This window comes from Bombina bombina, chromosome 6 (assembly GCF_027579735.1).
Source record: "Bombina bombina isolate aBomBom1 chromosome 6, aBomBom1.pri, whole genome shotgun sequence".
Lineage (NCBI taxonomy): Eukaryota > Metazoa > Chordata > Amphibia > Anura > Bombinatoridae > Bombina > Bombina bombina.
Window position 1 is genome coordinate 367,518,204 of NC_069504.1, and position 17,979 is coordinate 367,536,182.

At 39.1% G+C, this 17,979-nt stretch overlaps 1 protein-coding gene across 4 annotated transcripts in view; it reads right to left on the reverse strand.

The window, feature by feature from the left end:
• Positions 1 to 17,979, reverse strand: part of HK3 (hexokinase 3) — a 160,641-nt gene that overhangs the window by 38,666 nt on the left and 103,996 nt on the right. For all 4 annotated transcript variants that reach the window (XM_053717047.1, XM_053717049.1, XM_053717048.1 and 1 more), the window contains exon 3: positions 11,982 to 12,144. In XM_053717047.1, coding sequence (XP_053573022.1) covers positions 11,982 to 12,144 — 163 coding nt within the window. The remainder of the gene's footprint in view (positions 1 to 11,981; positions 12,145 to 17,979) is intronic.

Consider the following 17,979-nt stretch of genomic DNA (forward strand, 5'->3'; position numbering starts at 1 on the left):
ATAGGTTGTATGCATCCCTGAACAGTGGAGTCTTTAGGGAGCGCTTAAAGCTTTCCAAACTAGGGGAGTCTTGTGGAGCGAGGCAGAGAGTTCCACAAGATGGGAGCCAGTCTGGAGAAGTCCTGTAAATGGGAGTGTGAGGAGGTAACAAGAGAGGAGTAAAGTAGGAGGTCATGAGCAAAGGGAATGGGAGGGAGAGTATCTGGAGACAAGGTCTGAGATATAGGGGAGAGCAGTTGAGGGCTTTGTATGTCTGGGTGAGAATTTTGTGTTTAATCCTAGAGGCAAGAGGAAGCCAGTGAAGGGATTGGCAGAGAGGTGAAGCAGATGAAGAGCTTTGTGTAAGGAAGATGAGCCTGGCAGAGGCATTCTTTATGGATTTTAAAGGAGCTAGGCGGCAGCTGGGGAGGACAGAGTTGCAGTAATCGAGGCAGGAAAGGATGAGAGAGTGGATTAAAATCTTAGTTGTGTATTGTGCAAATGTCCATTATCCCACTTCTCTTTCATCAAAATGTCCAATATAGTAAAAATTACAAACCGCTCTTAAAGGGACACTCTAGTCAAAATTAAACTTTCATGATTTGGATGGGCCATGTAATTTTAAACAATTTTCCAATTTACTTTTATTGTCAAATTTGCTTTGTTATTTTGGTATTCTTAGTTGAAAGCTAAACCTAGTTAGGCTCATATGCTAATTTCTAAGTCCTTGAAGGCCACCCCTTATCTGAATGCATTTGACTGTTTTTCACAGCTAGAGGGTGTTAGTTCATGTGTGCCGTATAGATAACATTGTGCTCACACCCGTGGAGTTACTTATGAGAGGCCACTGATTGGCTAAAATGTAAGTCTGTCAAAAGAACTGAAATAATGGGGACGTTAGCAGAGGCTTAGATACAAGATAATCACAGAGGTAAAAAGAATATTAATATAACCATGTTGGTTATGCAAAACTGGGGAATGGGTAATAAAGGGATTATCTATCTTTTGAAACAATAAAAATTCTGGTGTAGACTGTCCCTTTAAGCACAGCTCTTGCAAAAGACAGCCAATCAATATTAGACCGGCCATTGTAGACACATCTGCTGGAATCACATAGAACCAGAGGATGCCAATGGTTAATATACAGATCTCCCATGAGAGGTATCCATCACCACTGCAATTCTTGTCTCTTCCTTGACCAGTGCCTACCTGAGTAGAGTGAGGGCTCACACTCTGAAAATCTACATAGTGCCATAATTGAAATTATCAGTTACAATCACTACACTGGAACTCAGTTCCAGCAGATTCTCAGCCAATTTTCTCTCATCCAGAAGCACTGCAGATGGCTAGAAGCCAGGGTGTCATCCCTCATTACTCTGTCTTGGTTTCCAATTGGCAGGAGTTCAGCAGCTCCACCAGGATCTGTTGCAGTAAAAAAATAGGTGTCTCTAAGACTAAGCTTATCAGTGGTTCATGATAACCTGCAAGGCACTCCAGCCAAAGGTACTCCTCTGCTCATTAAAGCTGCTCCCAGGTGTATTTCAATCCACCACATTTGTTCATTCAGCAAGATCCAGGGTGAATTGGATAGCAGTGCCCATTCTGAGTTACCTATATCAGGCTTATCAGCACAAGAAATCCCAAATGTTTAATTTGCTCTTTCTTGGTTTCCAATTGACAGGAGAACAGCAGCTCAATCAGGATCCATTGCAGTAGGTTAGTAAGCACCTCTTAGACTCAACATATCAATGGTGCATAATGACTCACAATGCTCCCTCTATTCAACAATAGTGCTACCATTTGTATTTTAGTCTGCTGCAGGTGATCAACAATTGCTTTTGCAGATCCAGGGACTGACATTCAAACCCTCGCCAGCATGGCGATCACACAAAATCTTGGATTTTCTTTAGACCTTTTATTGTAATGTAGGAGTCTCTATTTCACATAAAGAACACTACATAGCAACATAAACATTTCTCAAGATACAATTTTTGTATTTCTAAAAGATGTTTTAAAGGCCTTGCTGTACTGACGAGACTTCTTAGAATATCTCGCCTGAGGGGTGAGGTTTTGAATATCAGGCCCCCAGGGGGAATTGGATAGCACTTTCCATAATGAATTAACTATACAGGTAGGAAACCCTTTATCCAAGCTGCTTGGGACCGGAAAAAGTTTGGGTTTTGGAATATTTGCATCTGTAAAATGGGACAGTTTGGAAGTGGATTGACCCAAATGTAAACAGCAATATCTTACCTTGCTCACAAAAATTACAGGTACAAGGACAGACATAATCTTACATGGGAACAACATGAGGTATTGGAAAATCTTCACACATCCATCACAATCAAGCCGGCTGACAAGGGCGGAGCTGTGTTCGTAATAGACACAGCCCAATATAAGGAAGAAATATTGCGGCAGCTGAATGATAGTGATGCTTATGAAAGATTAAATGGTAATCCTACTGATACTGTACATAAGGAATTACTTAAAATTCTTGATTTTGATTTGGAACACCACATTCTGACGCAGAAAATTTATGATTTCTTGACACCCTGACATCCCCTGATACCTGTTTTTTATGTTGTGCCTAAGGTGCATAAAAGGCTTGAAAATCCCCCAGGTAGGCCGATAGTGGCAGGTATAGGCTCTCTTTTAAGTCCTACTACACAGTTCCTTTAAAAAACCTTGCACCACTTGTCTCCCAAGGTAAATCCTATATTAGGGATACTAGGCAGTTCATAGATAAGATCACAAAGCTACAAAATATGGATAATGAGGTGATATTGGCTACCTGGGATGTGAACTCCCTCTACACAGTCATTCCCCACTCAGTGGGAGTAGACTGTGTGAGAGAGGCACTGACAACAAGTAAACTATACAATGATGCACAACTTGAATGGTTAACTCAATTATTGCATCTTGTATTAATGAATATTTTTTTTTCTGTTTGATTTTATGCAAAACAACAGACACATTGATGGGGTCCAATGTGGCCCCATCCTATGCCTGTTTGGTAATGGATGCCATTGAAGAGAGACATGTGTACACAAACCCACTTTTTACTCAGTACTGCCAGGGCTGGTTCCGCTACATTGATGACTTGTTCATTGTGTGGCGGGGCCCCCCTGAGAAGTTGGTGGAATTCAGATTAAGCATTGAAAGTGCTGTTCCTTTCTTAAAATTCAGCAGTAAAATTGATGAAAATAAGGTGGAATTCCTGGACACTATGGTCTCCAAAAAGATTGGCATGTTGAAAACTGATCTCTTTGTTAAACCCACAGACAGAAATACTTTGCTACACAGGAATAGCTTTCACCCGCCACGGTTTTTTCAAAGTGTGCCCAAATCCCAGTTATTAAGAGTGGAAAGGATAGTATCAGACCCTGAAATGAAAGAGAAATTTGTCAGAAGGGGTTATAGTGTTCAGGAACTAGATGAGGTTGAAGACTCATTAAAAAATCCCACAGTCAGAGGCAGGATATCTAACCCAACCAGACTGAATTTTATCAGCTCTTATAACATCATTAAGAGAAATTGGTTTCTGCTGAAGGAAGCATGTCCAGATATTAAGGAATTCTAGGAACTTCCTAGACCCTCCTATCGAAGAGGCAATACTATAGGTAGAAAGTTGGTCCATGCAATGCCCACCGAATGTCCTGATAACGCCCAAAGGCAATTTTTTGGCACTCCAAAACAGGAAACTTTCCCATGCCTGGGGTGCGCCCAGTGTAATAGCATAATTAAGGGTGGTGTCATCTCTCATCCCCATACTAGGAAGCAATACCATATCAAAGGATTCTTTACCTGTAACTCTACTTATGTTTTCTATGTTTTCTATGCGTTGAAATGCCTGTGTGGGCTATTATATGTTGGCGAGAAGACCCAAAGGATAAAAGATCACATTTGCCAACATAAGTTGACTATCAGAAAGGAGAAAATGTCACATCTCCCTGTTCCATCACATTTTGTACAAATGGGCCATCAGACAAATCAGTTAAGGTTCATGATTATAAATAGTACCCCCCCAAAAATGAGAGGGGGGTGACAGGGCTAGGGACCTTCTTAGAAGAGAAGCAAAGTGGATCTGGCAGCTAACACCATGCATCCAAAGGAACTAAATTTGACCTTCTCCCTTTTTTTTAAATTGCACATATCACTTTTTCATACACTTTATCATGAGGTGATAGGCTCAAATTTATTTGGGCACGGATACATTTAATATGTGTTTATATGAAATGGTTGTTAACTTGCTGCATCTGTTTTTAATCTGGTATTCACTTCAGCTATGGGGAGTTAATAGTTAATACTATGAATGTAATGAAATGACCTGTGATGATGTCAATACTTTGGACCACTCCCGTCTATGCTGATTGGATACCTGTTTTATTGTTGTGTCTATAAAATGTGTGTAATATGCGTTTGTTATTAGCTTGCTTAAGGGGCAGGTGCCCTGAAAAATTGCTCATCGTAATAAAGGTATAGTTCCTTAACCGTGTGCTACCTTTGGTACTTTTTGTATGCTACACACTGAGACCCAGTGATAGGGGTCTCCAAGGTGTTGCACCGGAAACTTGTCACAGACTTTACTGAATTATTTGTGTTGTGCTTGTGCTGATCCCTTTTGTACAAATACAAACAACAATATCTTATGTCATTTAGGCAATATTTACATGTCATAATAAAGATTATAAATGAAACCTAAAGGTAGATTTATATGATTTTTAATACTTTTATTGTATATACATAGTACCATCAGAAATATAGTATAGTACTGTAATCAGAAAGGTAATATTTGTTGTTTTAAACAAATATAGACTATTGCTTGCATTTTATAACACAAATACTGTACCAAACCTAAGAGCCAGACAGAGAAGAGTGTGACTTACTTGCAGTGGGAAAAGTCATTTTTGATAATTTTTGTATTAAAAAAAATATTAATGAAAAAGTTTGGATTTCAGAAAAAGTTTGTATTGTTGGAGTTCCGGATTTGTACCTGTATCAGGCTTATCATTACAACACAGAATTATTTCACACCACTGGCTCAGCAATGACACAGACCCTCTACTAGTAGTGAGAGGGGATGGATTAGTTAATGGCCTACACGCCCTTTCTCTGCTCTCTAACAGTGCAGCCACAATCCACGACTTAATCTTCAAACGGAGGCTCAATCCAACAAAATAGTATCCTTTATCTGTTCAGCATTGATTTCCACAAGTAGAAATCTAAAGATACAGATCAGATGCTGTGAAATTATGTAGATATTGTGCTGCTTCTAACAGATTTGCTAAGAACCAGCAAGATTATCAGCCACCATAATGGCTGACACCGGAAGTCCCCCGACTGGAGAGTTTTTTTAAGAATTGTGCACTCAAATCAGGACAGTTTCATTTTGACTTCCATGTCCATTTAAAAAACACTGCATTTCACTCCTAGAAAATAAACATTCTACCCCCCAAAATAATGCATGTACCCCTCTCCACATCTAAGGATTTAAACACTTTTTACTGTAGGTCTGTAATAAGGTTTAAATAAAGTTAAACTGCTTATTGAAAGCAAACCCTAGAGCAAGGCTAAGAGTGCATGAGTGAGCTTTATGTTTTAGGGGAAGTAAGGAAAACCACAAGGGATAATACTTTTTCCACCAAAATAGACAATATGATTATTTAGCATTGTTCTTATACAGTTGGAAACACAAAACAGTTGATTAGAAATGACAGATCCTGATGGAAGTCAGTTATTTAAAATGTTCTTTTTTAAACAGAGGAAGATATAAAAAAAAATCTGACCTTGTGCTCCTCCCTATGGTTGAACCTCCAATTCTGTTCTCTGCAGAGAAGACTGTTTGTTTCTTTCAGTATGGTTTGGCAGAATAGCAAAATACAGTAGATTTAATACACACACATGTGTGTGTATGTATGTGTGTTTGTGTGTATGTATGTGTGTGTTTGTGTGTATGTATGTGTGTTTGTGTGTATGTGTGTGCTTGTGTGTATGTGTGTGTTTGTGTGTATGTATGTGTGTGTGTGTTTGTGTGTATGTGTGTGTGTTTGTGTGTATGTATGTGTTTGTGTGTATGTGTGTGTGTTTGTGTGTATGTATGTGTGTGTGTGTTTGTGTGTATGTGTGTGTGTTTGTGTGTATGTATGTGTGTGTGTGTTTGTGTGTATGTGTGTGTATGTATGTGTGTGTGTGTTTGTGTGTATGTATGTGTGTGTGTGTGTGTTTGTGTGTGTGTGTGTGTTTGTGTGTATGTATGTGTGTGTGTGTTTGTGTGTATGTATGTGTGTGTGTTTGTGTGTATGTATGTGTGTGTGTGTATGTGTGTGTGTTTGTGTGTATGTATGTGTGTGTGTTTGCTCACAATAATCATCCACCAGGGTGCTGTATAATTAAAGGGGTATACATTCCACAAAGAGCACTATCTGTATTTCTTAGTCATAAATTAATCAAAACTTTTATTCCAACACTTAAAAAGAGACATGGCGTTTCATTGTCTAACTGGCAACTTTATTAAAGGGCCATAATACCCAAATGTTTAAACACTTGAAAGTGGTGCAGCATAGCTGTAAAAAGCTGACTAGAAAATATCACCTGAACATCTCTATGTAAAAAAGAAAGATATTTTACCACAAAAGTTCCTCAGTAGCCACCTCCCATTGTAAAGGATTTCTAAGCAGCATTTTAGTGTGTTTGTCCTGGGACATCTGAAGGGACTAGCATTGTGCACTCTCATATTATTTCACCAATCAGGTAAAGGAAGCTTACTATGAAATCTCATGAGAGTTAAGTCAAATCTCATGAGATCACAGTAAGAGTTCATGACCTCAGCACTGCTGATGCTGATTGGCTGCTGTTCATTTCTTAATTTTTTTAAATATTTTTACCTGCAGCTGGGAGTAGCTGAGTATAACTTTTTACACAGAACTTACTCTGCGGAGCTGAGGAAATTTTGAGGTAAAATATCTTCCTTTTTTACATAGACATGCTCAGGTGATATTTTCCTGTCAGCTTTTTACAGTTATACTGCATCAGTTTCAAGTGATTTAGCATATGAGTATTATGTCCCTTTAAATATATTTAAAAAAAAAAAAAAAAACTTTCAGTGAGTGCTCCTTTTGGAATGTGAATACATACACACACACATATATACAGTATATATATACATGCACAAATACATTTAAAGAGAAATGTGTCATATGTCCTTTTTTTTTATGTATCTGTAAAGTAGAATGGTTCCTAATTGTCTTGCATTTGGGAGAATTGTCCATAATTGAGAGATTATTCCTGCTTTTTCTACTTTCTCTATGTTGTCCCATTTATCTTTCAGAAATCTGAGACTGTCCTAGTTTACCAAACCATGATCAAGGGGTTGATTTATCAAAGGCTTTGCAAGCCTTTCGACCCCATACGACTGCAGGTTTTCACAAGAGAACCTGCACGCCGTATTTAACAAGCAGCGCTCATCATACCGCTGCTTTCCTAACCTTTCGCAACCTCTAAAGTGGCAAATTTCAATCTCCCAGGTATAGTCCGACCTGGGGAGATTGAAAGCCAATCACGCAAGGGCAGGGGCCGCGATTGCACGCGAGCACAAAAGAGCGCTCGTGTGAAATGCTGAATTCCGCCAGAAGAATTTAGCCCGCCTGTGGCTAGCTGCGGCAGACATGGGCATGTATGTGTGCCCCTGTCCGCCTCAGCTTGATAAATCGCCCACCAAGTCTCCTTCCCTGGGAAGTTCATTCCCCACCAAACTCTGACACTGGCATGACTCTTTCCACAGTTTGCCACAACTTCACCTTTAACAAAGCCACCAGCTTCCATATCCCAAAATGATCTTTTGGAACTAATGGTAGAGCTGGAATACCAGAAGCCCATCATGTCAGTAATGTTGCTAATTTAAAGATCTGGAAGCAATGGTGTCTGTGTCATGCCATTGGTCCAAGTCCTGATCTTGTCATGGTCACAGTACTGAACACTGAAAAAGGGGCTGCATTAAAAATGTAGGTACCATCTTTGAAGTGTAGGGCACTGCAATAACAAATGAGGGTGCTTAGCAATTCCAATACCCATTAGAACTGCTAATAGCTGACACAACAAAAGTACTTCACTTTATTTTTAAGAAATCCTCGCCTAGATTTCGAGTTTTGCGAAGAGCAAAATTTTGCTCCACATCACACACCAGCGCTGCTTACGTTAGCGGTGAGCTGGCTAAATGTGCTCATGCACGATTTCCCCATAGGAATCAATGGGGGAGAGCCAGGTTAAAAAAAAACTAACACCTGCAAAAAAGCAGCATAAAGCTCCTAACGCAGCCCCATTGATTCCTATGGGGAAAATACATTTATGTCTACACCTAACACCCTAACATGAACCCCGAGTCTAAACACCCCTAAAATTATACTTATTAACCCCTAATATGTCGCCCCTAACATCGCCGACACCTGCATTATATTATTAACCCCTAATCTGCCGCTCCGGACACCGCCGCCACCTACATTATACTTATGAACCCCTAATCTGCTGCCCCCAACATCGCCGACACCTACATTATATGTATTAACCCCTAATCTGCCGCCCCAATGTCGCCGCAACCTAACTACACTTATTAACCCCTAATCTTCCGCCCCCAACGTCGCCACCACTATAATAAACATATTAACCCCTCAACCTAAGTCTAACCCTAACCCCCCTAACTTAAATATAATTTAAATAAATCTAAATAAAAGTACTATAATTAACTAAATAATTCCTATTTAAACGAAATACTTACCTATAAAATAAACCCTAAGCTAGCTACTATATAACTAATAGTTACAGTGGGGCAAAAAAGTATTTAGTCAGCCACCAATTGTGCAAGTTGTCCCACTTAAGAAGATGAGAGAGGCCTGTAATTTTCATCATAGGTATACCTCAACTATGAGAGACAAAATGTGGAATCAAATCCAGACAATCACATTGTCTGATTTGTAAAGAATTTATTTGCATATTATGGTGGAAAATAAGTATTTGGTCACCTACAAACAAGACTTTTCCCGGTAAGGTGAACTTCAAGGGGTTAGTGTTAGTTTTTTTTAAGGGGGGATGGGGTGGGTTTTAGAGTAGGGTTGGTTGTGTGGGTGGTGGGTTTTAATGTTGGGGGGGTATTTGTACTTATTTTTTACAGGTAAAAGAGCTGATTACTTTGGGGCAATGCCCCGCAAAAGGCCCTTTTAAGGGCTATTTGTAATTTAGTGTAGGGTAGGGCTTTTTTATTTTGGGGGGCTTTTTTATTATGTTAGGGGGATTAGATTAGGTGTAATTAGTTTAAAAATCTTGTAATTTCTTTATTATTTTCTGTAATTTAGTGTTTGTTTTTTTTGTACTTTAGATAATTTTATTTAATTGTAATTAATTGTATTTAATTTAGGTAATTAATTTTTATTGTAGCATAGTGTTAGGTGTAATTGTAACTAAGGTTAGGTTTTATTTTACAGGTAAATTTGTCTTTATGAAATAGTTAATAACTATTTATTAACTATTGTACCTAGTTAAAATAAATACAAAGTTGCCTGTAAAATAAAAATAAACCCTAAGATAGATACAATGTAACTATTGGTTATATTGTAGCTATCTTAGGGTTTATTTTATAGGTAAGTATTTAGTTTTAAATAGGAATAATTTAGTTAATTGTAGTACATTTATTTAGATTTATTTAAATTATATTTAAATTAGGGGGTGTTAGGGTTAGACTTAGGTTTAGGGGTTAATAACTTTATTATAGTGGCGGTGATGTTGGGGGCGGCAGATTAGGGGTTAATAAATATAGGTAGGTGGTGGCGATGTTAGTGCCGGCAGATTAGGGGTTAATAATATTTAACTAATGTTTGCGATGCGGGAGTGCAGCGGTTTAGGAGTTAATATATTTATTATAGTGTCGGCGATGTCCGGTTCGGCAGATTAGAGGTTGAACAATTTATTTTAGTGTTTGCGATTTGGGAGGCCTCGGTTTTGGGGTTAATAGGTAGTTTATGGGTGTTAGCGTATTTTTTAGCACTTTAGTTAAGAGGTTTATGCTACGGCGTTGTAGTGTAAAACTCTTAACTACTGACTTTAAAATGCAGTAGCAGGCTTGACAGGAGAGGGTCTACCGCTCACTTGTTGGAAGACGTGTAATACCGGTGCTATGTAAGTCCCATTGAAAATATAGGATACGCAATTGACATAAGTGGATTTGCAGTATTTCCGAGTCTGGTCAAAAAAGTGAGCGGTGAGCCTGTACCTGCAATACCAGCGGGTGTTAAAAAGCATCGTTAGGACCTCTTAACGCTGCTTTTTAAGGCTAACGCAAAACTCGTAATCTTGGCCCCTGTTTTTAAAAAAAATCCCTTTTTTCGTTGCACACACAGTTTTAGTAAAATCCACCCTAAAATGATTAAGCTTTCTTTACAAAATAAAGCAGGTCTTTTGTAGTTTATTTGCCCACCCTTTTTTTGTTGCATAAACATTGAGTCGTCTTACCATAAGAGCTAAAAGTTAAATGGACATGAAACCCAATTTGTTTTCTTTCATGATTCAGATAGGGCATGGGATGTTAAACACATTTCCATTTTATTTCTATTTTCTAATTTATTTTGTTCTCTTGGTATTCTTTGTTGAAAATGATACCTAGGTAGGCTCAGGAGCTGCTGATTGGTGGCTGCACATATATGGATCATCTTATTGACTCACTCAACGTGTTAACTAGCTCCCAGTAGTGCATTGCTGCTTCTTCAACAAATGATACCAAGAAAATTAAGCAAATTAGATAATAGAATTAAATTGGAAAGTTGTTTAAAATTTTATGTTCTGAGTCATGAAAGAAAATGTTTGGGTTTCATGTCCCTTTAAAGGGACAGAACACTGTAAAATAGTTTTTATATTAATGTATTTTCAATGACTTGTTATACGAGCTGCAGAGTATAAAATGTATGAGAATTTGCATTTTCAGGTTTATTTGTGTATATGAAGTAGCTGGTTTTGTGCTTTGAAACCAGAGCTTATTACAATGGGTTGAGCTTCAGGTAATATCATATCTCATTATGTTATCACTTTGTGTACACACACTTGCTTCATATCTTATATTTGTCTGGAAAACTAAAGCTCTATACATAGAGAGAACAATGGAAAATTAGCATTTTATTACTTTCCTATCCTGCACCCCACTCACCCCACTGTGAGTTTAATTTCTTCTGCTGGCTGTGTTTACTTAAGCTACTCAATAGCTGAGACGCCAGTATCAAAACTTTCAGTATAGGTTGGGAAACCACCAACTAAATCAGCGATTTCAAAGGCCAAAATAGGGGTAAAGGAGCTACTTATGAACAATTTAATACACTCCAGCAGGTAAAATGGATCATTGGGAACAAATTAAATGGGAGATTTTTTGGGGGTAAACTGTCCCTTTAAGCTTTATTTGGATGTCATACAGAAGCATTTTAAAGGGACATTAAACTGCTGGGTACAACTACAGCAGCAAAGTTACTACTTGCCATACTATTGTATTTCCTCCTGTACCTCCATCTCTCTTTAAAGCTGTTGTCTTATTTTAACTCATTACAGAATCCAGCTGGTAAAGCTCTGCATTTTATACTGGGTGCCGCCATCTTGTAGCTGGTGTACTGATGCATTCTGTGAAAGAAGCAGATCTGTGATGTTACTGGCTTATTGTACCTTTCACTTCAGTTCACCTCACATGATAGAGAGCAGAAGCGTTATATGTTTGCCGTTTTTTTTGCCCAGTTTAAATGTTACATAACAAATATAAGCTCCAAGATGGCGGCGGCCAGTGTGAAGAAGATGCAGAGCTTCACTAACTGATACTTGCATGGGGGTAAAATAAGAGAACAACTTTAAAGAGAGCTTCAGGCACAGGAGAAAGAACAATGGCATGGTCAGTAGTAACCTCCTCACGTGTTTAATGTCCCTTTAATGGTCTTATTGATTCAGCTTTCACATTACATATTATATGATAAATACTAACATACCAGTGCCATCTGGCGTTGAGCGAACATATGTCGGTAGCATTTTTAGTGTGGATGGTCTATCGGGATCTTTCTTTAGCCCTCGCTCTATGTTGTCCATAATCATGTCCCTTAGTTGTGCCAGCTGTGTCTGAGATAGGCAGAGGGGCTGCAGACATTGCGCAGGCTGCAAGGAGAAAAACAAAGCTGTGTAAATGCATTTTTTGGAATAGTAAATAACAGTTGCACCTCTGGACATGTACAAATGCTTGTAGGATGCATAAGTCATATTACAGACTGTGTATAAATACACAGTAGTTCTAAATAAAAGAATACATCGTTATTTGCATTTATGGTGCTCATTATTTGTCTGCAATATCAAAATCCAGAAATCCAGATGCAAATCTAAAAATAATTTCCAGAAGCATTTTTATATAACACAGTCTAAAAACAGAGACAGTAGAAGAACTGTGCTGTAACCAGATACATATTACATTTGATGGAAGGCAATTTATCAGATTTCCTGGTTCTCACTGGTGCTAAATGTGTATGTCTTTTTTAATGCCTAGTCAGTGCGTTCTGCCCAGCATTTTAAACAGAGACCAGAGTTTAAAGGAGATAGGGCACGAGGGGGATATTAAACCTGGTGAGCTTTTAGTGAGTTAAAAGTGCAAAATTATCATTCTCTAAAGGAAATGGGGCTAAAAACATAGTTTAAGTCAGCTCCAGAGCAGCAATGCACTACTGGGAGCTAGCTAAGCACATCTGCTGAGCCAATGACAAGTAGCATAAGTGAGCAGCCACCAAAAACCAGCCTGCTACCAGTAGCGCATTGCTGTTCCTGATCCTACCTACGCTCATTGCTGTTGTAATAACAACAAGTCTCTCTGTTAAAGTTTATGGAGATATTTTATGTTGTAACCAGTTTACACAGTTTGCAAGAGCAATGGGAACTAAGCCTTAGTAAATTACAAAATAAACGTACAATTGCATGCTCTCTCTGATGCCTGTAAGTTTAATTCTGAGATTCATGTCCCTTTTAAGTCTTTCAGGGCATTTCTTCTTTGTTTAACCATTGTATATGTTAAAGGGACATATTACCCAAATGCTAAATTAAGTGAAAGCGTTCTAGTGTGTCTGTAATAAGCTGCCTAGAAAATGTCAGATAAGCATTTCTATGTAAAAAAGGAAGATATTTTACACCAAAAGTGCTCTCACTTTCTCACAGTTATCTTTCAGCTACCCATTTTACTGGCATCTGTTTGGTGAAAAAAACAAAACAGCCAATCAGTTTAATTAAGGCTGAGTTCACACTTTGGGGCCGATTTATCATGGCCCGAATGGGGCCATAATTACCCCTGTTTCTGCTCGAGGCTTCAGGCTCGCCGGAAATAGGAGTTAAGAAGCAGCAATCTTAAGACCACTGCTCCTTAAAGGGACACTGAACCCAAATTTTTTCTTTTGTGATTCAGATAGAGCATGGAATTTTAAGCAACTTTCTAATTTACTCCTATTATCAAATTTTCCTTTTTCTCTTGGTATCTTTATTTGAAATGCAAGAATGTAAGTTTAGATGCCGGCCCATTTTTGGTGAACAACCTGGGTTGTCCTTGCTGATTGGTGGATAAATTCATCCACCAATAAAAAAGTGCTGTCCAGAGGTCTGAACAAAAAAAAAGCTTAGATGCCTTCTTTTTCAAATAAAGATAGCAAGAGAACGAAGAAAATTTGATAATAGGAGTAAATTAGAAAGTTGCTCAAAATTGAATCCTCTATCTGAATTATGAAAGAAAATATTTGGGTTCAGTGTCCCTTTAACTCATACGCCTCCTCTGAGGTGGCGGACATCAATCCGCACGATCTCATACGATCAGGCTGATTGATACCCCCTACTAACGGCCGATTGGCTGCGAATGTGCAGTGGGCGGCGTTGCACAAGCAGTTCACCAGAACTGCTTGTGCAATGATAAATGCCGACAGTGTATGCTTGATAAATCAGCCCCTTTGTGCTACTATGATTTTGTGGAATTTCACCATAATCTCATCAGATTTCATAGTAAACTTCCTTAAAGGGATATGAAACCCAAAAAATTATTTCCTGATTCCGTTAGAGCATGCAATTTTAAACAATTTTCTAATTTACTACTATTTTCACATTTTCTTTGTTCTCTTGGAACCTTTTGTTGAAAAACAAGAATGTATGCTTAGGAGCTAGCCCATTTCTGGAGCACTTTATGGCAGCAGTTTTGCAAGAATGTTATCCATTGGCAAGAGCACTAGATGGCAGCGCTATTTCCTGTCATGTAGTTCTCCAGATGCCAAACTAGGTATCTCTTCAACAGAGAATATCATGGGAACGAAGCAAATTTGATAGTAGAAGTAAAATGGAAACTTTTTTAAAATGGTTTGCTCTGTCTGAATCACAAATAAACCATTTTTGGGTTTCATATCCCTTTAAACTGAGGGGAGAAATAAGGTGACTGCCTGCACATGTCAACTGCATGCTCCCTTGCAAATCCCAGGACAATCATCCTGATAGGATGTGGCTACTGAGGTCAATATCTTCCTTTTTTACCTAGAGATTATTTTTAGTCAGCTTTTTTACAGATATAAAGATTTCCTGCAACTCTTTCTTGTGATTCAGCATTTGGGTAATACTTCCCTTTATCTATTAACATTCCTAGTGCATATATTATTGTATTTCTGTTATGTAATGGTAATATACTGGTAAATTCAGTCTATTTTAATTAAAACTCATTAATCATGCCTTTCTCTAATGCTAGCCATAATATTTTTCCAACTCTGGCTATTAAAAAAATGAGGTATTTATATATTTACTTAAATATTACAGGAAAAAGGGGTGCCCAAATGTTAAAAATAATTTTATTAATACAATCAACATTCATGAATACACACATAGTAATGACGCTCTGCAAGTTGTTCTTTCCTTACGGTAAAGTGTCTATGTCCGTATAGAACGTGAATAAATACATTGGGCTACAGAGGCTATTTACAAGAAATACAGGACTGGGCCTCAAAATATGTACTGGTTTTGTTAATATCAGACCAATATGTGTAGCCAGCATAGATCCCCTAATCTTAGCTTATAAGTAAGATGTATGACTCTGGGTAATTGTGCCTTGTTAGGAAGCTGCGTAATTCCAGGTTGTGCAGCCAGTATGTGCATCATCTGTTGAAATAGTAAATGACTTTTGGAAATGTAATACTTGTATAAGTAAGAGTAATCCATTGCCTTTCCCAGCATATATCCCTTTGGAAAAAAAGTGTTGAGGGTTGGAAGTTAATATTCTTTAAATAACATTAATCTCAAAATCTAAACTCAAATATTTAAAGGGATAGTCTAGTCAAAAATAAGATTTCATGATTCAAATAGAGGTTGCAATTTTAAGCAACTTTATAATTTACTTCAATTATCAATTTTTCTTTGTTCTCTTGGTATCTTTATTTTAAAAAACTGGAAAGTAAGCTTAGAAGCCGGCCCATTTTTGGTTCAGCACCTGGGTAGCGCTCACTGATTGGATGGCTACATTTACACACCAATCAGCAAGCGCTACCCAGGTGCTGAAAATGGTCCGGCTTCTAAGCTTACATTCAAATAAAGATACCAAGAAAACAAGGAAAAAAATGATAAAAGGAGTAAATTAGAAAGTTGCTTAAAAACAGAATTTATGTTTACCTGATAAATTACTTTCTCCAACGGTGTGTCCGGTCCACGGCGTCATCCTTACTTGTGGGATATTCTCTTCCCCAACAGGAAATGGCAAAGAGCCCAGCAAAGCTGGTCACATGATCCCTCCTAGGCTCCGCCTACCCTAGTCATTCGACCGACGTTAAGGAGGAATATTTGCATAGGAGAAACCATATGATACCGTGGTGACTGTAGTTAAAGAAAATAAATTATCAGACCTGATTAAAAAACCAGGGCGGGCCGTGGACCGGACACACCGTTGGAGAAAGTAATTTATCAGGTAAACATAAATTCTGTTTTCTCCAACATAGGTGTGTCCGGTCCACGGCGTCATCCTTACTTGTGGGAACCAATACCAAAGCTTTAGGACACGGATGATGGGAGGGAGCAAATCAGGTCACCTAGATGGAAGGCACCACGGCTTGCAAAACCTTTCTCCCAAAAATAGCCTCAGAAGAAGCAAAAGTATCAAACTTGTAAAATTTGGTAAAAGTGTGCAGTGAAGACCAAGTCGCTGCCCTACATATCTGATCAACAGAAGCCTCGTTCTTGAAGGCCCATGTGGAAGCCACAGCCCTAGTGGAATGAGCTGTGATTCTTTCGGGAGGCTGCCGTCCGGCAGTCTCGTAAGCCAATCTGATGATGCTTTTAATCCAAAAAGAGAGAGAGGTAGAAGTTGCTTTTTGACCTCTCCTTTTACCGGAATAAACAACAAACAAGGAAGATGTTTGTCTAAAATCCTTTGTAGCATCTAAATAGAATTTTAGAGCGCGAACAACATCCAAATTGTGCAACAAACGTTCCTTCTTCGAAACTGGTTTCGGACACAGAGAAGGTACGATAATCTCCTGGTTAATGTTTTTGTTAGAAACAACTTTTGGAAGAAAACCAGGTTTAGTACGTAAAACCACCTTATCTGCATGGAACACCAGATAAGGAGGAGAACACTGCAGAGCAGATAATTCTGAAACTCTTCTAGCAGAAGAAATTGCAACCAAAAACAAAACTTTCCAAGATAATAACTTAATATCAACGGAATGTAAGGGTTCAAACGGAACCCCCTGAAGAACTGAAAGAACTAAGTTGAGACTCCAAGGAGGAGTCAAAGGTTTGTAAACAGGCTTGATTCTAACCAGAGCCTGAACAAAGGCTTGAACATCTGGCACAGCTGCCAGCTTTTTGTGAAGTAACACAGACAAGGCAGAAATCTGTCCCTTCAGGGAACTTGCAGATAATCCTTTTTCCAATCCTTCTTGAAGGAAGGATAGAATCTTAGGAATCGTAACCTTGTCCCAAGGGAATCCTTTAGATTCACACCAACAGATATATTTTTTCCAAATTTTGTGGTAAATCTTTCTAGTTACAGGCTTTCTGGCCTGAACAAGAGTATCGATAACAGAATCTGAGAACCCTCGCTTCGATAAGATCAAGCGTTCAATCTCCAGGCAGTCAGCTGGAGTGAGACCAGATTCGGATGTTCGAACGGACCTTGAACAAGAAGGTCTCGTCTCAAAGGTAGCTTCCATGGTGGAGCCGATGACATATTCACCAGATCTGCATACCAAGTCCTGCGTGGCCACGCAGGAGCTATCAAGATCACCGACGCCCTTTCCTGATTGATCCTGGCTACCAGCCTGGGGATGAGAGGAAACGGCGGGAATACATAAGCTAGTTTGAAGGTCCAAGGTGCTACTAGTGCATCCACTAGAGCCGCCTTGGGATCCCTGGATCTGGACCCGTAGCAAGGAACTTTGAAGTTCTGACGAGAGGCCATCAGATCCATGTCTGGAATGCCCCACAGTTGAGTGACTTGGGCAAAGATTTCCGGATGGAGTTCCCACTCCCCCAGATGCAATGTCTGACGACTCAGAAAATCCGCTTCCCAATTTTCCACTCCTGGGATGTGGATAGCAGACAGGTGGCAGGAGTGAGACTCCGCCCATAGAATGATTTTGGTCACTTCTTCCAACGCCAGGGAACTCCTCGTTCCCCCCTGATGGTTGATGTACGCAACAGTTGTCATGTTGTCTGATTGAAACCGTATGAACTTGGCCCTCGCTAGCTGAGGCCAAGCCTTGAGAGCATTGAATATCGCTCTCAGTTCCAGAATATTTATCGGTAGAAGAGATTCTTCCCGAGACCAAAGACCCTGAGCTTTCAGGGATCCCCAGACCGCGCCCCAGCCCATCAGACTGGCGTCGGTCGTGACAATGACCCACTCTGGTCTGCGGAAGGTCATCCCTTGTGACAGGTTGTCCAGGGACAGCCACCAACGGAGTGAGTCTCTGGTCCTCTGATTTACTTGTATCCTCG